This window comes from Chlorocebus sabaeus, chromosome 7, assembly GCF_047675955.1.
Source record: "Chlorocebus sabaeus isolate Y175 chromosome 7, mChlSab1.0.hap1, whole genome shotgun sequence".
Taxonomy (NCBI): domain Eukaryota; kingdom Metazoa; phylum Chordata; class Mammalia; order Primates; family Cercopithecidae; genus Chlorocebus; species Chlorocebus sabaeus.
The window spans coordinates 21707787-21732852 of NC_132910.1; the positions used below are offsets into that span (position 1 = coordinate 21707787).

At 37.2% G+C, this 25066-nt stretch overlaps 1 protein-coding gene across 2 annotated transcripts; it reads left to right on the top strand.

Moving 5' to 3' along the window:
- The first annotated feature begins 5207 nt into the window (after window positions 1-5207).
- AMTN (amelotin) lies at window positions 5208-17747 on the top strand. 2 transcript variants are annotated; one of them, XM_007998789.2, is made up of 7 exons: window positions 5208-5261; window positions 9129-9212; window positions 10200-10265; window positions 11210-11299; window positions 15066-15101; window positions 15527-15553; window positions 17493-17747. In XM_007998789.2, exons 1-7 carry the CDS (start codon window positions 5208-5210, stop codon window positions 17745-17747), a joined length of 612 nt encoding a protein of 203 aa, XP_007996980.1. The 2 variants fall into 2 exon arrangements, with proteins under 2 accessions (XP_007996980.1, XP_037850663.1); XM_037994735.1 differs by having other exon boundaries at window positions 9132-9212.
- Window positions 17748-25066: the final 7319 nt, after the last annotated feature.

Here is a 25066-nt window from a genome sequence, read left to right on the forward strand (position 1 = left end):
TTATATCAAATTTTATCTAAATCCACAAATCAACAAAAGACCTGGACAAATTCAATCTAATAAAAGTGAATTTTTTCCTTTTATATCCCTCTATACAAACCCATATCTACATTCAATATTTTTATTTTCAAGCTCTCACTCTCAAACCCAAACCAGTATGATAACTACCCCAGTTATCACTACTTCTAAAGCAACTTCTACCACCACCATATCTGCAACTCCAGTTTTAACTATAACTCCCATGCTATCACCTGCTACAATCATAAATCAAACCACATTATCCTATAACATCCCAGAAGCTGTCATATACAACAGCAACTTTGAAACAAAGCTTCCTCCCTATAATGGCACCAAACTATACATTGACTCGGCATCCGACTTTGAAATCACGGAAACTTCTTATGACACCACAAAATACATACTGACCTTCCATTTGACTTTGAAGCTACAAATTTTCTCAATTGTGTCTACAAAACCGAAAGTAACTGCCCAATTGACAGTATCAACTCAAAGAATATAAATTCCCAAAACTTTCCTTACCCTTACCTAAAGCATTATACTGTCATCCAAACACTGAAATCATGAATTAATTCCTCACACTAGTACTCCCTCTCTTACCTTCCCTTCAGCATCCTCATCTGTTGCCCATTTGCAGGGTGTTCTTTCCTATTTTAAATATTACACCCAAGCTTATTTTTTTAATTCCATAAGTGTGTAATTCTAGTGTTGAGTTGCAATATTTCTACATAGGCCAGGTGCAGTGGCTCTTGCCTATGATCCCAACACTTTGGGAGGCTGAGGCGGGAGGATTGCTTAAACCCAGAAGTTCAACATCATGAAATCTGTCTCTACAGAAAATTAGCCAGATGTGGTGGTGCACACCTGTGGTGCAGCTACTTGGGAGGCTGAGGTGGGAGAATCACCTGAGCTGGGGAAGTCAAGGTTGCAGTGAACCAGGATAGCGCCACTGCACCCGACCCTGGGAGACAGAGGGAAATACTGTCTCAAAAAAAAAAAAAAAGAAAGAAAGAAGAAAGAAATATGTTTACATAGAAAGAATACAAAGTTGCCACACTCCTTCAAGCTTAACCCTGTTTCATGAGTCAATTCGGTATAATATATCCACATTTGTAATGACACTATACACTGAACTTTATCACTTATGACAAAGGTCAATTCAATCTGCCAAGAAGTCTGAACATAGTTTCCTGATACTCCTTCTGAGCAAAACTTTAAAAGATTAGTAAAAACCTATATGGTTTGATCTATTTAGTAGAATTTCAGATACGTTTAATTCAGTGGCTGTTTTTCAGGCACCTATTAAACTACTCCATAGAGAAGTGGCTCTACTTCTGGCCTCCAAGCATAAGTCCTAGATTCCTCTGGGGTCATAAGAACTGGTTGACAATCTTAAATACTTTTGTAAATATATATTTATTGTTCTATCACACACAAGCTGAGAACTAAAGAAAATATCAAAACATATAATCTTCCTTGAAATTTAATATCCCAAAACAGTAATCAAATAACAATGGCATCAGGTGAGGTGGAATAAAAAAAATAAGAAAGTCATGAATTCCAAAAGCATCTCAGAGAAAGAAAAGGCTAACTCCAAATGAGGGGAAAAAAAGAAAGACTTCATGAAGGTGGTAGCATAAGAAGGATCTTTAAGGGTGAGTAAAACATTGACAGTCAGGGATGAAAAAGAGGAGTCCAGGCAGAGGAAATAACATGAACGAATGCAGAAAAATAAGATCAAAATGCAACATGGCTCTTTTCTGACCTTTTGTGCATACATCCGCTTTGCCTCTACCACATTATACAGTGATACAATACTTGCTGCATTTTCCACAAGAACATAAATAAGGGCTTCATCTTATTCACTTTTGTACCCTAGCACCTTGTACAATACCTTGTCCAGTACAGTGGAGGCTTCTGTTCAATCAAGCTATTACTATAATTAATAATAATCTTGTGTGCTGAATCCTTTTGACGTTGTGGTGAGTTACCAAGTGGTGTAAGGAAATATAGAAAATGTTCAGTCTGTTTTATCCTTTCACTGCCAAAAAGATGCTCTTAGACTGAGATTCATAAAGAGTGTCTCAGGTCTGGGTAATCCTAGATCTTCCTACATCCATTGAGTGTGATGGAGTTGGAAAGGGGGTATGTTTCTTGCCTTGAGAAATCCTAGAAAGCTCAGGGATAATACAAATCACTAAGGAATTCCACCAAGACTCCCCTAACCCTGAGATTTTTAACCTGTTTCTTTATAGTTGGGCTCTCAGGAGATCCATGAAATCCCTGAGGTTATTTCATAATCATTACATTCATGAGCACATATGCATTTTTCTGAGGAGATGATATGTGCATTCAGCTTCTCAAAAGGGTCCATAATCCAAAGAAACTTACAACTAAAGCTAATAAGATTAAGGAATGCCTAGACCTAAAGGGCTAAGAGATGTGTCCTATAGTTCATAAAACACTTTAATGAATTCTGATGTTCTATGTCATTTTGGAAACATAAATTATCTCACTCTTTTTGCTGATGTCTCCTTGTCTTGGAATGATTTAAGAATGTTTTTCCTTTTACAATATGTATTTCTGGACTCTCAACTCCGTAATTACATTATTGCAAGTTATCTGCTTTCAGACTTAAAATTTCTTGTCTAAGAAATTACTCAGTCTTCTTAATTTTGCTTGTTTATTTTGATCTAATCCCACTGACTGCTCAGTTTCCTGGCTAGGGCATGTCTGATTCCCGCTGAGGGTTGGAGTCATGTCTGCAACAAGCAGTTGACTCATTGTGAGGTCCCTAAATCATTGATGTCCAGTCACAACGAATTATTCAGTTCAAATGAGCTATTGGGTAGAACCACACTCCAGCACTATAACACAGGTCTCCTCACCTAAGCCAAGAACAACAGTGACATGAAATTCAACTCTACCTCCACCCAAAAACTATATATATAGGACGCTCCCAACCCTCTACATTCACTGAAAATAATGCCCAAAGAAAGCAGATGCCCAGTGTCACGGAGTCTCTCTCTTGCAATGACCTGCTTGAATATTTAATGTTTCCCCCAACAAAAACTAAGCTCTTTGAGGGCAGAGTTTTTGTCCCTTCCGTTAATTGTTTTATCCCAGAGACTGACACAATGTTGGTGAACAAAGAGTGAATCTATGTTAAATGAGGGCTGGAAAAACGAATTGATTGGATAAAAGAAACAATGAATTTGCCTGTGAAAGCCCATGAGAACATTAATTTGCTTTCCTTCCACATCCTTCAGCACCGTGTTTCATTGCTCCTCTCACTATCAACCGCTTTCACATGCTAGTCTGTCTCATGGATTATACTTATTCTCCAAATCCACCTAAAGCCCAATCTCTTCTCTAAAATTTTCCCTCAACTCAATCTTACTCTGTTTCCCCATATTATATGTCTTTACCATTTATTCTTCAACACTGAATGACCATGTGATGCTTTAAAATATTATAAACACAAAAGACTGAAGAAATATAAGATGGGGCCCTAGGAACTCTCCATCTAGTTCAAGAGAAACAAAAAGTCAGGAAATAATAAAAGAACTATATAAAGTAATATCTGACCAAGTACCAAAATCAGTGATAGAAACAAACAAAAAAAGCTATAGATAGTTAAAATTAGATATCATCTCCAACCCTGTCTTCTACTGCTATCCTCACCCCATCTTGTTCCAGTGACAGAAAACAATGTCACTACTTCAAATCTAGACCTTTGATCGGCCTGGGTGCTCTCCTTGTGTTCTTAATAATTTGTTTTTCTTCAAATCCCAACTCAAGGATGATCTCCTCTTTTAAGCTTTTCCTATCCTTTGTCCCCAACAAAATTCACCACACTCTTTCTTATACCTGTGAATACTCCTATATTTGCACGTACTTGTTGATCTTGTGTTTCTCCTCCTACATAGTGTTCCCCATTCCTAGCAAAGTATCAGAGTAACAAACATTGATTATATAGATAAATCAAACAGTTAGAGAGAAGCTTTGAAAAAAATGTATCATCTCAGTTAATTTTCCATTAGTAGACACTCTATAGGTTTACGTTTTTGTTTTTTAAAGATCAAATCCCAAATCCTGGTGCAACACAGGCTCATCATTGATATAGTCTCAGGAATTGATAAACAGACCCCTGCCTCCCTCTGTGGCATATCTCAAAAATTCCAGGTGAAGCCCACGGCTTCATGGTAATATGTTAAGTAGCAATTAACTGTTCTTCTTGTAAAAGAAATCTCAGTTGATTCCCTGTGTTTTGTTTAGGTAACAGTATCATTTTCCCTGTTTAATATAAAGCAAGCCATTCACCATTTGGCCATATTTATTGAAACGTAAAATGTACATATCCTTTGATACATTACTTCTAAGAATAACACCTACGAAAATACTCCCACATGTGTGGAAAAAAAGGTTCTATAAGAATGGTGCTTGTGACACCTTTGTAATTACAAAATAAAATGGAAATGGATTAAATGTCCATCAAAAAGAAATGTGATATGATATAATGTTGTGTACCCATTAAATAAAATAAACCTGTATGTACTAACACACAAAGTTGTCCATTATTTGTTAAGGAAACATAAGTTCCAGAGCAATCTACATAATAGACTTCATTTTTTAACTATGCACAGAACCCTATATTTTGATGTTTGATTTATGTGTTCATACTTACATGATAAAACACGTACATCTGAGAAATCATTTGGGAAGAAGAGGGAGGTGAAGAAGCATTTAAATTATTTTATTGTCTGCATCTTTTTTTAATTACATAAGGTATGTCTCCCTGAAACACCTTCTATTCAAATGGTAGACATTGGGTAATATCATGTCTGCAGCTAATAACCCACCTAATGAAGTGTTGGGAAACGAAGAAAACCAAATGATTTAACAGACAGCTAAATCCTGATTGGTCTCTCAGTTTCCAGTCTCCTGGAACTGAGTTTAAATTTCTTCTACAAACACATCATTGAAGGGTAAAATTTTTCACCAGAGTAAACTTGAGAAATCAACTGGACCTTAAGTATTATACATTTTGCTTCCTGGACACAAAGGTAACATTAATTGACCATGTTTCAAGTAGAACATTCGTTTTTAAAGTATCATTTTCTCTTAAAAGGAAAAACATACAGTGGAAGAGTAACACTGTTTTGTTGTTGTAGGTAGCAATTTGAAACATGAAGACTATGATTCTACTGTTTTGCCTTCTAGGATCAACTCAGTCATTACCAGTAAGTATGTTATGTTTGTTTTATATGCCAACCAGCTTCAACAGCATCTCTAGTTGCAGACCTACCTCTCTCCTGCCCTCCATCAAAACTGCTCTGTTTTGTGACTCATTCCCTGACAGTGTCCAGTGTTTATTTTCCAAGGCAGAAAATGACAAGCTAATAAGTTGTTGGTACATATTTCAGGGTACTTGTATTTTTTAAATGCATCCACTCCATCGTGGTAAAAGGTCAATTATTTTGGCAGAGCAATAGGCTAGAAATTAGGAGACAAATGAATGCCTTAAGTGGATGATTATTTTATTTTCCAAAAAGAAATTTTTTCTTGGCTACTAGTTATTTGCTCATGAACAAAGACTATATTTTCTAATTTGTCTACTTGGAAACACTAAATATCTACATTGTATAAATTCTAAAAAAAGACCACCAAAACATATGATACCAAATGCATATGACTAAAATGATCAAAATTTTTGAGTTAGAACATTCCTCATAAATAGTATTCACATAGAATAGTAAAAAATAAAAAAGCACTAGAACTCCAACATTTGCTCCATTATTTTGTACACATAGAGAAGAATGGTTTGGATCTCTAGGTGGACTTCTCTTTGACTGTTCAAGATGGTTCAAGACCATTAAGAAAAAAATTAAAATATACTTGCTATAAAATAACAGAATAAAAGAAAGCATACTTAGTTGGGCCTCAAGCTTACTCAAAACTTCAGCATCCATTCATACAATCAACAAATATTTATTAAAAACTTTATATATGCCAGACATTGTGCTAGGTGCTGAAGAAACAATAGTGAGAAGGAAAAAAAAGGCATGATCCTTCATGGTGTTCACAAGGATTGTAGACAGTAATCAATTTTTTTATTTTTTTAACTTTTTTATTTTTACCAATATCTCTTGCCAATTTTTTATTTTTTACTCAAATGATTTTTAAAGAAATGTTAAATTATAAATAATAACTGTGATGAGTTATGTGAAGGAAATGAACAGGGTAGGATTACACGGGAGAAGGATGAAATAAGATACAGTAGCCAACCTCCTTCTTACTTTATCCCAAATATATATGTGTGTGTGTGTGTGTGTGTGTGTGTGTGTGTGTGTGTGTGTGTGTCCTCCTTGAAAGAAGTTGTCTGTAAAAGTTTAATTTTCTAAACAAGGTTAAGTATGAAGTTAATTTTTTTATAGAACAAATGGTTCTTTCACTTTGCCAAATACAATTACCGAAAGATTCTTCCAAATATTTCTTTAGTATATTTAAATTACCACATAATTGGTGAAAACGCAAAATAAGCAAAACTTTCCAGGAGCGCAACTCTCATGTAAAGTGGGCTGGGGTGGAGCAGGCCTGCTGTGCAGGCTACGGCAAATTGTTAATAGACAATGAGAGCAGCTAGAGAGTTAGTGGGGCAGGGCAGCAGGGAGGCGACACTGAAATGTCTATTCGGTATAGAAACAATACCAAATGAAACATCAGGACACACAGACAAGGTATTTTTTACTATTTGTAAATGAATTTACTGAGTTAGCATAAAGTTATAAAGAGTGAATCCATTTGCAAATGTGGACACTACAACAGCCTGGCAATTATTTTCAGTAGATCAAAAGTTTGAGGAAAAGTACCAGATGGAAAACATAATGTTAGAAAAAACAAATATAAGACAAATCAAAGTCACGGGAAGTGAAGGCCCTAGAAGAAAACAAGATTTTATTCCTTCAAGAAATACTTGTTGAGTGCTTACTATATGCCAGACATGGATTTATCTTCTTGAGATAGATCACTGAATAAACCACAGTGTTGCCACCCTTGTGAAGTCTGTATTTTAGCAAGGAAACAAATGATAAATGGTGAGCAGTCTAAATCAGTAGGTCACATGACAGGATAGGAGGTGGTGGGCACTACATAAAAAAGACCCCGGAGCAGGGTGAGATGGAGCAGGCTGGTGGTGCACAGTGAAGAAGGGGCAGGCTGCATATTCAGGACAGCAGTCAGGTTTGGCCTCAATAAAGAAGCAGGTGAGAGAGTGAAGCCCATGTCTAGGGAAAGAACATTCCAGACAGAGGGAACAGGTGGAGGTGAAATTCTGAAGCAGGAATGGACTTTACCTGTCCCAGAAACAGCAAAAAGGCTGGATGGCCAGAGCAGAGTGAGGGAAAGGAAATGAGGTGGGAAAGATCAGAGAGCTACTGGGGGCCCGGATCATGAAGACCCTGTAGACCACTGTGGGGTCTCTGGCTTTTACTCTGAGTGAAATTGACAGTCATTGGCCAGGCACAGTTGCTCACGCCTGTAATCCCAACACTTTGGGAGGCCAAGGTGGGCAAATAACGTGAGGTCAGAAGTTCAAGACCAGCCTGACCAATATGGTGAAACCCCATCTCTATGAAAAATACAAAAATGAGCTGGATGTGGTGGTGTGCACTGGTAATCCCAGCTACTTAGGAGGCTGAGGCAGGAGAATCATTTGAACCCAGGAGGTGGAGGTTACAGTGAGCTGAGATCATGTCACTGCACTCCAGCCTGGATGACAGAACAAGACTTCATCTCAAAAAAAAAAAAGCAAAGAAAGAAAAGAAAAAGAATGGTAGTCCTTGCAGGGACTGAGCAGAGGAGCGACGAGATTAGACTATCATTTTCACAGGGTCACTCTGGCTGCTATGCTAACAATAGATTGTGGGAGATGAGAAGACTTATGAAAAATATACATAATCTTAAAGCTGAAAGGGACCTCCTAGAACAGGTAATACCAACCTCTCCTTTTTTTTTTTTTTTTTTTTTTTTTTTTTGAGACATAGTCTCGCTCAGTAACCTCCTGCTCCTGGGTTCAAGCGATTCTCCTGCCTCAACCTCCCAAGCAGCTTTTTGTATTTTTAGTAAAGACAGGGTTTCACCATGTTAGCCAGGCTGGTCCTAAACTCCTAACCTCAAGTGATCCTCCTGCGTTGGCCTTCCAAAGTGCTGGGATTACAGGTGTGAGCCACGGTGCCCAGCCCCAACCTCGCCTCATCACTAAGGGGAAACTCCAATGTGAAACCAGAACTGCTCCAGAGTAACCTTAGATGACTCAAGGTCTGCTGCAGAGCCAGAGGGCCACACCCCTGTGCCTTCCAGGATGCCTCCAGGAGCAAAAACAGATTTGGTCAACCTGCCAAAAGAGAAGCATTTTTATTTGGAGACTAAGAGCACTTACAGAGATCTATCACTGGCTCTGCTGCTCACCATGTCACCTTGGGCAGTTTACCGTAAGCATCAGTTGCCTCATCTATTAGACAAAATAATATAACTAGACCAAATATGTAGGAGGAATATTTTCATATCTAAAATTCAGTGATTTTTTAATACACTAGTAAAATATCCAGGCCAGAAAGAAAACTGAACTTCTGTTACAAGAGTGATGTGGCAGGCATGGCAAAAGTGGGAAGCTTCATAAAAAGGTAGTAAGAATGACGGCAGCTTACCTCAAGCCCTGAGAAAAAGCAAATGTGCACAGAGCTAACGTACAGATTATATATTCATGTCCTGGCAAAAGATAAAGGCAGGTACAAAAAAAGAAATGGGAGCCAGGAACCACCACAAGATATCCCATGTGCTCAGGTACATCCCAGCCCCTGTGCCCCCACACCATCCCACCCCTCCTGGGCTGGCATTTTTCCACTCTACAATTACATTTTTCCACTCTACAATTACATTTTTCCACTCTACAATTACCATGCACATAATGTTTCAGGGAATTAAACTCCTCTAAAATACTCAAAGCCTTAATATAGACATTTTTGCATTGGGGGCAACCTGGATATAAATGAATACAAAATCTTAAACACATTCCTGCCTCATCAAATATGTATTTGTTTTCACAAAAGCAGCTCAAACCTGCTTTGGGACTCCCTCCCACAAAACTGGCTCCGGATCAGGGAACACTACCAAACCAACAGCAGTCAAATCAGGTAAGAGTCCTACAATAGGGAACGTGTACAACCCGGTAAAGAAAACACGTTAAGACTGGTAGGTTTAAAATCAAAATTTACATGAAGACTGTACAAGACTGAACAAGAGAGAGAGGCTTTTCATTTGGGAGTGGGGAAAAGAGCTGATATAATTTGCTGAAAAATGTGCATAGGAAAAGTAAAGCACTCTAATTCTTTTTCCTTTTATCTAAATAATAATTTGGTTTAGTAGTGAAATCTAGTCAACTTTGAAAAGGAATAACTATGTCTATTTGCAAAGCTTGGTCATCTATGGCCTTGAGGTACTATGGCATTATCATATACAGTATTTGCTAGCAATAGCAGGGAATCAGAGGTGATCTATGAAAAATAACTGCAGATTTCCTCCTGGTTTTCATCGTTGTTGACGTGTTGATGTGTTACTGTTTAATCTGTTTCTTCAACGTGTAAATACTTTTGAAAACTGCGATATCTTTTGGCAACTACGCTCCCTCCCACTTCAACTCTTCCTCTGCCGTGAAGGACCATGGCTTACCTACTTCTACATTTTGTGAAGTAGTGCAATCAGATAACACTAGAGTCTAAAGTCTTCTCCTTAGTCAACAGAACGCTCAAGTCAAGAACTATTCCCCCTCTTAAGGAGACTAAATCTTATACAACTTGGGAACCCTCTTTAAGAAAAAGAATACAAAATTAGATATGTAAAATTAAGTACTGAAATAAATATTTATAATTGGATAAGAAATAAGAGTAAATCACAAATTTTCTGAAGCTGATAAGTACTGTAAGCTTGAAACATAGCTAGGGGACCTCCCGGGGTCACAAACGGGGCAATGCTACTGAAAGGTCCCGAGGCTTCATCTTTATTTACCTTCATGGTAAATCCACCTCTTACAGGAGTGTCAATTTTATGAGGTTATCCATCACTGACAGAGTAAGGGAAGCAGGCAACCTCTTGTCTCACACATCACTTTTAATCCCTTGCAGGTCTTTCCTTCTTTAAGTCTGATACCATTAACACAGATGCTCACACTGGGGCCAGATCTGCATCTGGTAAGTGATCTTTTATATCATTTTAATACCCATTGTGAAATAAATATAATGCCTAATGTTATGGTGGGGGGAGCATGCATATGGATGTGTATATCCACAAATGAAAACACACACATACTTATTCATGTAGATAAGTTGAAAGAGAAGAGAGAAGAGTCCAAGGGAGTTGGACATCATTAAAAGTTTTTCTTAGCAAGAGAGTCTCTAAACAAATGGATCTAATTCTTTCCTTCCCCAGTTTCTCTATCCTCTACTCCTCCTCTCTCAATTCCTCCACCATACCTTCCTTAATGCCCCTACAGCATCCACACATCCACATAAACACTATCACTGCTATTATTACCCCCAATGATAGGAGCAAACTGGAAGAGATAGAAAGATCTTCAGTATCTTCGTATAGAATATCTGTATAGATCTTCAGTCTTCTCACAGAATATCTGTATAATCTGTTTGGGAAGAAAAATAAGTTTCTTTCCTGACTTAAAGTGGACTTTTTTAGTGGTCAAATTTAAATATAGTTCATGTTCCAGACAAAATATGTATTCTGAACCTCATGATTTTCACGCATAACCTAGAGGAGTTAATTTCTTAATTGTAAAACAGCTATCAGAAAATTTTCAGGAACAATTGCTCTTGTAGCCAAAAAGGGAAAGCAAGGATACAAATAAATCAACTAAGTAATTCTCAAACAGAAGAGGTTAAATGCCAAAGAAAAACTTAACAGGGGAAAAGTTAGCAATAGCCCCTGTGGTTGTACTAGCAGACTAAATAAGTCTTTAAATTTCATCTTTCTGTCTAAGTATACATGCAATAGAATACTATGTATTTACCTAGCAAATCCTTCCTTTAAATATATTTTATATTTAGTAAAAACATTTTAGTTTCCTAAATATCCAAACTGAAAAAAAGAAAATACAATGAAAGTCTTCTTCCTTGCCCTACAGTTAAATCCTGCTGCAGGAATGACTCCTGGTATCCAGGCCCACCCATTGACCCTGGGAGTGTTGAATTTACAACAGCAACTGCAACCACATGTAAGTTAAACAGCTGGACTTTACTTTCAACATTAGAGAGCATTTTCTCTCAGGTGAAAGCCTACAGTAGAAACTGAATTTTTTAAAGCTTCTTGAAAATTTTGCCCAGATTATTAGCTGATGAATGTTCTACTGAACATAGAACAGTATTTGACAATCTGGTTCTTAATGAAAATTCATGAAAACTTACCCAGAGAACTGATCATGCTACACCACAACCTCTCTAGAATATAATTTTAATGGAAAACAGGAAACCTTGAAAAGTTGGGAAAGATTGAAAAGTGAAAAATATATGGGAAGAAATTGAGAGATCCCAGGATTTTTTTCTAGCATACTGTTTTCTCTTGAAGACTTTCCGGGTGACCAAGATCATCTCAAAGAAACATTAAGAGGTGGATAAAGTTTATCTTCAGCAAATGTAATTGTCCCATTTTTGTGCCCTTTTTTCCATTCCCCCTTGAAAGCCTCCAAGGACTTTTCAGTATCTACCATTTACCACCTCCCACTATCACTTGCTTTCAAAAAAAAAAAAAAAAACCTGAAAATCCTCTTACACTAAGATATAAACTTAAGGCATCACCTGTTTTTGAAGCGCTTGCATTTTAACATTGGACAAATTCCAAATTTTTACCTTCTTGAAACTTTTCTAAATAGTGTAATAGGCTCCAGAGGGGCTGGGTGCAGTGGCCCATGCTGTAATCCCAGCACTTTGGAAGGCCAAGGCAGTAGGATCACTTGAACCCAGGCATTTGAGACCAGCCAAGACAACATAGTGAGACTTATCTCTACAAAAAATAAAATAAAATAAATAGCTGGGCATGGTGGGGCACATCTATAGTCCCAGCTACTCAGGAGGCTGAGGTGGGAGGATCCCTTGAGCAAAGGAGGTCAAGGTTGCAGTGAACAACGACTGTGTCACTGCACTCCATCCTGGGTGACGGAGGGGGATTCTGTCTCAAAAAAAAAGAAAAAGAAAAGAATGCCTCTGGAGGAAAATACAATAATCTTTTTACAACAAGACTAAGTTGTTTGTAGATAACTTATTCTCCACAACATGTGACCTCAGCCCCCACTATTCAACATAATGGTCTAATTTTTTGTAGAAGCATTTATTATTGTGTAAGCGATATATGTTAATTATGAAGAATTTAGGAAATGCAAATTTTCTAAAATTTACATACAAGCAAAAACTAAAATAAAATACACTTGGAATCTCATTAGCCATAATCAAACATTGTCAACATTCTAGAGTATGTCCTTCCAGTCTTTTTTCTATACATATATTTTTAAAGAAAATGTTTTTGCTATATTTAATGTTTTGTAACATGCTTTTTTCCACAAATATATTTTGAACAGCTTTCATGTTTTAAAATATTCACTTACAATGTTGTTTTTAATGACCTCTTAGTATTCCATGGTATACTAAATTACTTATTATGAAAATTTGGGGATTTTTCCAAAGTCTTTGCTTCTATAAACAACACTACAGTAAGCATTCTTGTGACTAAGTCTATGAGTATTCCAGTGACTATTTCCTTGGACCAACTCTTAGGAATAGAATTTCTGGTGCCAAAGACACAAAAAGTATCTTGATAATAAAAATTTGGATCATAAAAGTGACCCTCTGAAAAAGATTTAAGATGCAAATGAAGAGACTCTCTGTAACACGTGATCACAGTATAATCTACATACTGATTGCCCAGCTTCAGTCTCCATTGTTGCCCTTGAAGGTAGACTTAATACATCTTCATGTTCCCCAGAGAGTATCCTCCTAAGTCAAGGCATTAGTGGAGCCTGGAGATGCTACAAAAGTTTCAGTATAGAGAGTTTCACGTTGTACACTCTCTATGCAATATTATAAATCAATCCCCATTTGCTGTGGGAATTCTTCAATGTCTCTAGGCCATGCTACCAACAAGGGTTCCCATACCTGACCTTCCCCTGGGCAGCTCTAGTCCCTCCTACCCTGCCTTTCCCTGTGCAGAGTGGCTTATTATCTCTGCCACAACCCGGACACCTACTGGTGGCTCGCATTTATCAAAGAAAGTTGAACCATGTTGGTGAACTCTAGAACCACACAATTTCTGGTTAAATGTCAGCTCTACACTTACTACTTACATGATGTTGGCCAAGTTACTTAACCACTCTGTGGCTCAATTTGCTCAAAATTTAAAATGGGCATTACAATAGAACCTTCCTCTACAGCTATTGCAAAGATCAAGTAGTAAATATATGGAAAACACTCAAAACAATGCCTACTGCATAGTAAATATGCAATGTGTTAGCTATTACAATTTCAAATAATTTCTCTACCGACAACTAAGAAAAAAGTCTCCTTTATCATTATATTGGTAAACAATTAGATTACCTTTCATTACAGTTTTTACGTAGACATCTATGCTTTCCTCTTTTTATCTTTTTGTTCTTTCCACTCCAACTTCCCATTAAAGAAGAAATTTCCATTTCATCTTCTCTTAAATCCAAAATGTACCAACCACTTTCCCATTGCCAATGTGAAGGCTAGTTGGGTTTTTTGTTCCTGTTCTATTGCCCTTTTTTTGTCAGTAGACAAGCACCTGATTGTGAGTAAGCCTTTTTCATAAATGTATGTAATTTTTCCTTATTGACATTCCATAGTTCCATAATTCCTGCACCAACTGTCTTGGGAAACAATAGTTAAGAGTCTATTTCATAAGACTTTCAAATCTTCTGGTTTGGTTATTATGAAATTAAGAGTCCCATTTTGATGACTTTCCTGACACTTTGAATTTTCTATAGAAATAAAAATAAATTTGTAAAACCTTAGCTTTCTTTGACAAACTTCAGGCCAGTTCTCAGAGTAGCAGAGAGTACTGGAGCATGCCAACACCTCACTCAAATCTTTTTCATCTTTTTATAACTAAATTTATAATATTTAGTTATCAGTGACCCTTGAATTATTTCTTGCCTAGTTCTAAGAGCTATGCCAATGCCAGGGGTTACTGAGCAATATTCCCTATAATTGCCTTATTTTAACAGCAAAATGTCCAGGCAACTATTGCAAGACTAGATATCTATGCCTCAAGAAATCTCACATTTGAAAATACCCATCACATGTTTTAATGTGTCTTCCGAGGTGCCATATGAAAGAAATCTGTAAATTTTAATATAATTGTTACTTGAAATAATTTTCAGTTTGGAGATATCTTGAGACCAATTGTTTTTTTCGTTCATCCAGTTTACTTACTTCTATCTTCTCAATGTGCTACCTTGAACTGGTTTCTAAATCTCTCTGGGACTGATCTTCTTTTTACAAATTGGAAAAGTTCCAAACTCCCATCCAGATCTATGAATTTATATCTATGATTATAGATAATACATTAGTAACAAATATCTGTTTAACAGATACTGTATCCTTTTAAGAAGTTATCAATGGCTGGGCCCAGTGGCTCACACCTGTAATCCCAGAGCTTTGGGAGGCTGAGGCAGGCGGATCACGAGGTCAGGAGTTCAAGACCAGCCTGGCCAACATGGTGAAATGCAGTCTCTAGTAAAAATACAAAAAATTAGCCAGGCATGGTGGCAGGCACCTGTAATCCCAGCTACTCAGGAGGCGGAGGCATCGCTTGAACCCAGGATGCAGAGGTTGCAGTGAGCCGAGACCATACCACTGCACTCCAGCCTGGGCAATAGAGTGAGACTCCACCCAAAAAAAAAAAAAAAAAAAGTATCAATATTTATACCATGTTCCAGAACTTTTGAATGAATTTTTCTCTAATTTTTTTAGATGTTACCAATTTTTGTCACACAACTTGGAGCCCAGGTAAAATTATGCTTAATATTGTCTTGATTTTAAATCACCTTGGTGTGAAATATTTATTCTTACCTCAATTCACTAGATAGTTGTGAGGTTTTCAATGTACTTTGCACTGTATGGACACTGATAATCACAAGAGCTTGCTTTCTGCATAAGTTTTCTTCAATGAACATCCACTTAATGATAGAAAAATATATAATTTTTGGATGGAGATGATGTCGTATTACTCAAAGAGTGAATGTTAGCAGTCTCCCATCATATACTGACTTGAGTTTTGTAATATAGACCATAAGGCAGTTTAACATTTTATTGGAAATGCAAAATCTCTATAAGCTTTGAAAATATTTTAAGTTTCCAAGTCATGTTGTACATATATTACAAAAATATATTAAAATGTGTCTAACAGTTTGTGTTTATCTGTTTGCTTTTAGGGCACTATCCTAAGCTCAGAGGAGTTGGTAAAAAAAAAAAAAATTTTAATACTATTTCAAATTATTTTCACTTCTATCACAATGTTTTCTGTCTTCATATAGTCTCTCTTGACCATAAATCCTGAATATGGTGTGTACTACAGTGAATTGAACATTTTTATAGTTCCTTACATTAGATTATCCTCTCTTTGTTTGGGGATTTTATCATACTTCTCCAGCTATTTTTCTATTAATTTGACTTAGCTTTCATTTCAATTTATTGCTATCAGATTCAGTTCTATCCAGAAAGGCAATACACATTTTTTAACTTCATAAGGATTGCAATCTAGGATTATAAACTGTTGAAATGTATACAAATGTAGAATAATATAAATATTAACTTTTTACAGGAAAGATTAAATTCCTTGACTTGGATTTTTAATTTTTATGGAACAATATATCTTTTTCCAGCATCAGATAGTGATGAACTCTTTCTACACACATAAATAATTGGAGGGCTGTACCTAAATAAAGTTAATATCACCACTGCTAGACACTTCAATGCATTCCTCCATAGGTTCTTTTCTAGAGAAAACAACTTGAATTAACATGATATCTAAACATGACAACGGTACAGAATTTGCGCAATATTTGGAAACAGTTATTCAATCGCTTTTCTATTATAGAAAATGTAGATATTTTCTATATTGTCCCTAAATAACCATCAAGTAATGGGGCTAGTGTCTGTTTTGCCAACACTGATACATGAACATCCATATCCAGCTACTGAGGTTCTTCTATAACCAGGACTTTAGCAGATCCTTTACATATGTTGCCTTCAACCTTCCCCAAAGCACAAAGCAGATATTTTTGACCCAGCTTTACCGATAAAGAAACTGAGGTTAAAAGTTTAAGTAATTTACGCCTCAAAGGCAACAGTGACAAGAAAAGAGTGGATCCAGATCCAATGCCATTTTTTAATCTACTACACTAATGGTTTTTCAAACATTTTTAATACAAATCACAACAGCAACTACATTTTTCATGCAGCTTCACACACACACACACACGTTCATGAAACAGCATTCACCTTTACTATATAGAATGCACTACTAGTCTACTGCCTGTTTTATTATTTAATGATGACTGCCACTCACCTTTTTCAGTTCAAAACTGTGGATATCACAACCCTCAGTTTGAAAACGTCTATACTCTGCTCCTATCTGTCATCTAGCATAAGTCTCATTCTGGTTTCAATATCTCTTAAATGTAACACAGTGTTTCCCAAACTTCATTCCTTGCCCAGCAAATCAGGATGGCATCAAAAGCTGGTTAAAAACGCAGATTGCTAGGTCCTGCTCCAGACCTGCTCGATCAGGATCTCTCTAAAAATAAAAAACTCCAATAGACAGGAATTATCTATCTATCCTCAAGGAACACACAATAGCTGAGTTGCCAGAATAAATGTTTCTGACTGAATATTCCAATGCCTTTGAAAAATACATCAAAAAAAAACTTGAAGGGATGAAAGCCATCAGGATTAATCTACTTGAATCGAAATCGATTATTCCATTAATTTTTAATCTCATATTTTTTTGGGAAAAAAATGTTATGAGCAAAAGAAAGATTACATGTTAGGTTTAATTACAGAGATAAAGCCCATCATAATTGTATGGATTTTTCTGCCTTAATTATACCACCAGATTCAGCTGATAATAATACATTATTGTTCCTTTTCCCAGGACTGGCTTGATTCTGGCTTTCCGTTTCTGAGGGAAATGGAGCATAGCAAAGAGTCCCGGTATTGAATCAGACTAGGCTGGAGCGAGGGAGTATTTACCCTGAGGAATGCCAGGTCTTTGCTGTCTTCTCTGACTTTACTCTCTCCATCTTTCCATTGCTACCCAAACTTGCTCCCCTTAAAAAAGAAAAGGCTTTAAAATGTGTTGCTTTTAACTTTGTTTTCTGTTTGCCTCCCTCATTCCAGCCACAAATCTTCACAAGCCTCATCATCCATTCCTTGTTCCCGGGAGGCATCCTGCCCACCAGTCAGGCAGGGGCTAATCCAGATGTCCAGGACGGAAGCCTTCCAGCAGGACAAGCAGGCGTAAATCCTGCCATCCAGGGAACCCCAGCCGGCCGCCTCCCAACTCCCAGTGGCACAGACGATGATTTTGCAGTGACCACCCCTGCAGGCATCCAAAGGAGCACACATGCCACCGAGGAAACCACCACAGAATAACCAAATGGTAAATTCTCCTAGCTTGGAACATACTTCTTGGCTATAAAAGTCATCTGCAGAATGGAAAAGAGGAGTTCTTTGTCTTGCCTTGACAAATGCAGGTCTTAGTAAGATTAGGAAGCCCCTTTACATACTCACAGTTGACTCCAGCAACGAGGGAGTATTTTTACTCAGCCACCAATCCTCTGGTATTAACACTGAAGGAAGAATGTGTTTGAGTGTTTTTGGTTGTTTTGAGACAGGGTGCGGCTCTGTTGCCCAGGCTGGAGTGCAGTGGTGTGATCTTGGCTCACTGCAACCCCTGTCTCCCAGGTTCAAGCGATTCTCATGCCTCAGCCTCCGAGCAGCTAGGATTACAGATGCACACCACCACACCTGGCTAATTTTTGTATTTTTAGTAGAAACAGGGTTTCACCATGTTGGCCAGGCTGGTCTCGAACTCCTCACCTCAAGTGACCCACTTGCCTCGGCCACCCAAAGTGCTGGGATTATAGGCATGAGCCACCGTGCCTGACCATACTGGCTAATTTTTGTATTATTTGTAAAAACGGGGTTTTGCCATGTTGCCCAGGCTGGTCTAGAACTCCTGGCCTCAAGCAATCTGCCCGCCTCGGCCTCCAAAAGTGCTGGGATTGCAGGCATGAGCCACCATGCCTGGCCTGAAAGATTTTTAATTGTTGGCATAACACATGTTCCATTTTGGGTCAGAACTGAAAATATTTGGAAGCAGACTGTGTTCTTCGCCCCAATACACACACACACACATAGAGGCCTATCACAGACACACTTCAGTTCATCAAGACCCTGTCTCCACTCACTGACGGAGCCTCAGAACCTTCCTACTGTAATACTGCAAGCAGCCACTAGTGATAGCTACCAGAGCAGATAAACCCATAAACCCATCTGCCGTTCTTAGACGGAACTTAAGAAATGTGACAAAAATAAGCTTTTCTTGCACCAACAAGCAAAGTTAATTGTTTAACATGTGAAAATGTCTAGAACCAAATATCCTTAGAGATAACTAAAGAATGATTTGATATGGATGCTCCTAATTCTGGAAAAGAAACTTTGATCTCAAGTAAAAAATATTTAAGTTCAATATACTTTTTACCTACATTTAAAAGGTGTTTTATTTTCTTCCAGGAATTCAGTAAGCTGTTTCAAATTTTTTCAACTAAGCTGCCTTGAATTTGGTGATACTTTGATGTGAATCTTTATCAATGATTATATTATGGAATAGATTGAGACATGCTGAGTAGTCTTAGAAGAAATTAATTCTTAATTTACCTGAAAATATTCTTGAAATTTCAGAAAATATATTCTATGTAGAGAATCCCAACTTTTTAATACAATAATTAAATGGATAAATTTGTCTTTGAAATATAACATTATGCTGCCTGGACGATATGCATATTAAAACATATTTGGAAAACTGACTCTTTTTCTTCTTTGGAGATAGAAGAAAGTTGGCCCTTACAGAAACTACATTTCCTCAGGACACTAACATGATACTCCAGGGTCTAGAACTTTCTTTGGAAGTAGGAAGCACAGCAGTCAAGAAAAGGACACCCAGCAATGTGAAGACAAATTCTGGTCTCTTCACAGCTACTTCATCATTCGCTTTCTTATAAAAGTCACAAATTTAATTTTTAATAAGCAGAGTACTTTTCAACATCTAAAACATACAGTACAAAAAAAGACTTATAAATCATATAATTCTGCCTATCCTCAAGTGTTTATATTCAGAACTCATGATAATGGCACTTAATGTTTAATTTTGGTATGCCTGAGTGCGAAAAATGACTGAAAAAAGTAATCATAATCACTAAAACAAACCAAGGTGATACTCTTGCTCCATTCACCTAAAAGGTAGAAATTAACCTGATTTAAACTTATAACAGACCATTGCAGTTCATCTATAGTGAGGGAGATTAATACAAACTACAGTAGAGCCCCCAAAAAGGAAAGGTATGGATAGGGTTAATAACATTTCTCACTATATACGGCTCAACTCCATCAGTACGCAACAAATGTAAATATGCACCATGAAAGATATTCCATGTTTAGTGTGTCAGGTGGTTATAGATTTGCTAGTGGTTAATGATTTATTAGCCACCTTGTTTCAGATATGCAGAAGCTGAATAACTTACTTATAGACTGTCAAGGTCTATGACCAAATGAGAGTAAATTAGTATTCATACTTCCAAAAATATTTTGCCACTTGTGATAATAATTAAAAGTGCTATTAAAGGACTTCCTGGATAACCATCTATCAAAAAAATATTCTTTCAGTTACTCAGGGGGCTAAAGCAGGAAGATCTCTTGAGGCCAGGAGTCTAAAACTAGCTTGGACACAATAGGAAGACCATATGTCTAAAAAACTTTGAGAAGTTCTCTGGTATGTACCTGTAGTCCCAGCCACTTGAGAGCCTGAGGCAAGAGGATCATTTGAGCCCATGAGTTCAAGGCAGCAAAGAGCTATGATCACACCACTACACTCCAGCCTGGGCAACAGAGCAAGACTCTGTCTTTAAAATAACTAATTGATTAATTTTTTAATTTTTTGAGCTTCTTTTTTTTAATCTGTAAAATGGAGGCAAAAATCCCCGTCATGTCCAGGCACAGTGACCCACTACTGTAATCCTAACACTTTGGGATGCCAAGGCAGGTGGATTGCTTGAGCCCAGGAGTTTGAGACCAGCCTGGGAAGCATGGTGAAACCCTGTCTCTACAAAAATAAATAAATACAAAAATTAACTGGGCATGGTGACATGCACCTAGAGTCCCAACTATTCAGGAGACTGAGGTGGGTGGATCATTTGAGCCCAGGAGGTTAAGGCTTCAATGAGCTGAGATTATGCCACCGCACTCCATCATGGGTGACAGAGTGACACCCTCTCTCAGGAAAAAAAAAAAAAAATCCCTGTCATAGATGTCCCACAAAGTTAATATGGTCATCAAAGCAAATACACAAGGTGCTTTACAAATTCCACTATAGAAATCAATTTTGTTTACTTTCAATGTTCTTCAAACCAGTCAAGGCTATCAGTTATTCCAGCGCCATACCTTCCTCCCTAAACTCCAGCATACATATCGACGTGATTGCATTAATATACGAGGTGTGAGATTACCATCTAGACCATCAAAGCCAGGGTGTCTTCCAAATGGGATATGCTACTCCTGGGGGAACCTGAAGACTTTCTAAGGGCTACATGCACATAGGTTGTCTTAAGGGTTTAATTTCCATCCTCAACTCTCACCTATGTACTCTCTTGAGACATATCTGCCTGAGAACATGTTCTTTTCCTCCTCCCCTTTCATAGTCACTCTTTTCCCACCTTCAAAAGACAGATCTATGAGGGAACTTCAAAAAGTTCATGGGAACATGAAATTAAAAGAAGTAGATTATCGGCTGGCTGCAGTGACTCACACCTGTAATCCCAGCACTTTGGAAGGCCAAGGCCAGGAGTTCAAAACCAGCCTGGCCAACATGGTGAAACCCCGTCTCTACTGAAAACACAAAAATTAGCCAGACATGGTGGTGCATGCCTGTAATCCCAGCTACTCCAGAGGCTGAGGCATGAGAATCACTTGAAATCAGGAGGCAGAGGTTGCAGTGAGCTGAGATGGCACCACTGCACTCCAGAGTGAGACTCTGTTTCAAAAATAAATAAATGGTTTATAGAATAAAATTTATAAAGTAAAAAGAAATATATTATTAAAAATATAAGCTTCATTGCTCAACATAAGCTCCATCAAGTTCAAGACCCTGAAAATTACAACTAGCTAGGGGGAATAAGTACTAGTGTTCTATACCACTGTAGAATGACTGTAGTTAACAATAATATATAGTTTCAAGTAACTAAAGTATTGAACATTCCCAACATAAAGAAATGATAAACATTTGAGATGATGGATATGCTAGTTATCCCGATCTGATCTTTATACGTTATGTGTATCAAAACACCACTACGTACCCCATGAACATGCACTATTACTGTCTGTCAACTTTTAAAAATAAAATTAAAATTAACTTTAAAAAAAAAAAAAAAGGACACTTCTGGCAGGCACAGTGTCTCATGCCTGTAATCCCAGCACTTTGGGAGGCCAAGTTGGGTGGATTACTTGAAGTCAGGAGTTCGAGATCAGTCTGGCCAACATGGCGAAATCCTGTCTCTACTAAAAATACAAAAATTGGCCAGGCGTGGTAGCACAAGCCTGTAATCCCAGCTCTTCAGGAGGCTGAGGTGACAGGATCATTTGAGCCCAGGAGGTGAAGGTTGCAGTGAGCCAAGATCGTGCCTCTGCCCTCCAGGCAGCCTGGGTGACAGAATGAGACTCAGTCTCAAAAAAAAAAAAAAAAAAAAAGACACTTTGGTAAGCAATGATGCCAGCCATTTAGTCCATCCTTAAAGAATGGAGGGTCCTGGGAATTTAATCATGTCAATGAAGCATTTTTTACATTAGTAACTGAAGAAAAATAGGTGATCTTAAAGATGTTTTAAGATTAGGAAACAAAAATAAGGCAGAAGGAGCCAAATCAAGACTATAAGGTGAATGCCTAACGATTTCCTATCAAAACTCACAAAATGGCCCATGTTTGATGAGAGGAACGAGCAGGAGCATTGCTGTGGTGAAGGACTCTCCAGTGAGAAGCATTTTTCTGCTAAAGCTGTAGCCAACTTAACTTTCTCAACACGTTCTCATAATAAGCAGATGTTCTCATTCTCTGCCTTCCAGAAAGCCAACAAGCAAAATGCTTTGAGCATCTCAAAAAAACTGTTGCCATTACCTTTGCTCTTGACTGTCCCACTTTTGCTTTGACTGGACCACTTCCACCTCCTGGTAGTCATTGCATTGATTGTGCTTTGTCTTTAGGATCATGCTGGTAAAGCCATGTCCATCTCCTGTTCCAATGCTTCAAAGAAATGCTTCAGGATCCTTCTCCCACTTGTTTATAATTTCCATCGAAAGCTCTGCTCTTGACTGCACTGATCTGGGCCCCACAGTTTTGACACCCATCAACTGGAAAGTTGGCTCAACTTTACTTTTTCAGTCAGAATTGTGTAAGCTGAACCAACTGAAATGTCTGTGGTGTTGGCTATCGTTTCTGCTATAATCATCAGTGCTCCTCAATTAGGGCACAAACATGATGAATTTTTTTCCTCACAAATTGATGTGGACAGTCTACTGCATCTTCAGCATCATCTTGCCCCTTCTTAAAATGAGTTATCCATTTATAAATTGCTGATTTTTGAGGTGTTGTCTCCATAAACTTTGGTAAAGCACTGTTGACTTCCCAAGTCTCCCACCCAAACTTCACCATCAATTTGATGTTCGTTCTTACTTCAATTTTAGCAAAATTCATGTTGCTCTGATAGGGGTTCTTTTCAAACTGATGTTTTAGGCTTCTTAGTGCATCAAACTAGATCCTGTTCAGAGAAGTTAGTACAAGTTTATTTTGATAGTAAAATATTTTTTAATCCATGCATAATTTTTCATAATACACATTTTCCATACATTTTTGAAGCCCTCTCACATTTCTTATCTATCACTGATCTCACTGTGGAAAATTTTTCTGTCTTAAAAACCTCCAGGACACAAAACAAATTAAGAATCTGAAATATTGATACTGTTGTTAAAAATGAAAATGACCTTTTACAACTCAGGTAGTTCAGGTAGTTTCAATATTAATAGGATTAAATAAGGACCTAATGGAATCATTAGGTGACTAATCATTAAAAATAATTTTGGTGGTAGAAATTAAAAATATTTTGTTATGAATCATTTTAAAATATCAAAATACATAAATTATGTATTAATACAAATAACATACTTTTGATGAAAATAACTCCTTTTTTACTTTGATGAAAAGGTGAGATACTTAGTTTAATGAACAAGATTTTGTGAGAATAGTGGGTTTATTGTTAAAGTGTCTTTCATGTCTGATTTAATAAAAGATAAAGATTTTTGTGCCTGCTTCTCCATTCACTGTATCTGTCACAATATCACATATGTTGTGCTGAAAATTTATACTGTAATTCGAGAGAATAAGAATGAAACAGGAAAATAAAATCTGATATTATAAAAGTACTTTACCTTGATGACCATCAAAAGGATCTCAGAGACTTTCAAGGATCTTCAGATCAAACTTTGAAAAAACCTTTGAACAATATTATACCCATTTATTTTTATCCTCTTTGTAGTTACATGTACTGAAAACCACATGGTTTCATGTATGTATGTAACTCATACATACTCTCATTGCTTGTTGTACATCTACAGGTATATACCCTCACAAACACAGTAATTCTCATAAAACCAGTTTCATTCCATTCTTAACAAAAAATTTATAGTAAATGTATAATTCTATGTGCTTTAACATCAAATATATTCCTGACAGAAGAGAACTTCCTGTTACATAAGGCATCGATGAAAGATGAAAATTCTGCTTCCAATTTTACTGTCTGGTAACTAGGAGAATTTCCCACAGACTAGTTTCTGGGCTTCAAACATTATAGACTTTTTCTCTTTCATTCACCACATAACCACATACTTCTGCCACCAAACATCACAAGACACATTATGATACCAACTCTGGCCTTCCACTTGGTGTCCCCATACCTGTACTTGGCGCATTGGAACTTTGGGGTATGGGTGAAATAGGAGTATTTCTGGAATCTATTTCTAAAATAAAATTACCAGAAACAACTATTTACAAGCCACATGAATATATCCCACTAAACCCAAACTAAATGTGTTCTCAATTTAACCTTTCATAGGTGGATCACAAAAATACCTGTAACCACACCAATGCCATTTGACACAAGATGAAATAGGATAAAAGGAAAGTCAGAGTAGAAGGAGAAGTCATAACTTGTTGTGGTTAAAATATCTTACTTTTTCAAAAGCTACAAAACATAGGATCCCGTGAACCCATGCTAGTATCATCTTAGGATCTTGGAAAAAACCAGTATAAGTGAAGGTCCCTGAAGTTTAAACTTAAACTTCACTAGCTTCATAATAAATACATCTCTGCCTCCCCACCTTTACCCAACTTTAAACATTCTACTTGCCCTTCTTTCCTCTGCATTTTGGGTTTTTTTTTTTTTTTTTCAATAATCCTATTTATGTCTTTATTAGAAGACACCAAGTTTGTAATAATACCTGCCTTGTTCTGGGTGACAAATTCTGCTTAGACCATAAAGTATCTACCTCATGTAGTATATACTGAGGGCATTTTACAAGGGACATACAATATATTTTTGGAAAATTAAATTCTAATTTACTCTCTTTTGGCCAGAAAAACTTTGACAAGG

Excerpts from the sequence above, each read along its gene's own strand:
- AMTN (XM_007998789.2), top strand. The coding sequence starts at position 5,208 with ATGAAGACTATGATTCTACTGTTTTGCCTTCTAGGATCAACTCAGTCA. Across the intron at positions 5,262-9,128 it reads GATCAACTCAGTCATTACCA|CAGCTCAAACCTGCTTTGGG; the intron begins GTAAGTATGTTA and ends TTTTCACAAAAG. Across the intron at positions 15,554-17,492 it reads TCCTAAGCTCAGAGGAGTTG|CCACAAATCTTCACAAGCCT; the intron begins GTAAAAAAAAAA and ends CCCTCATTCCAG.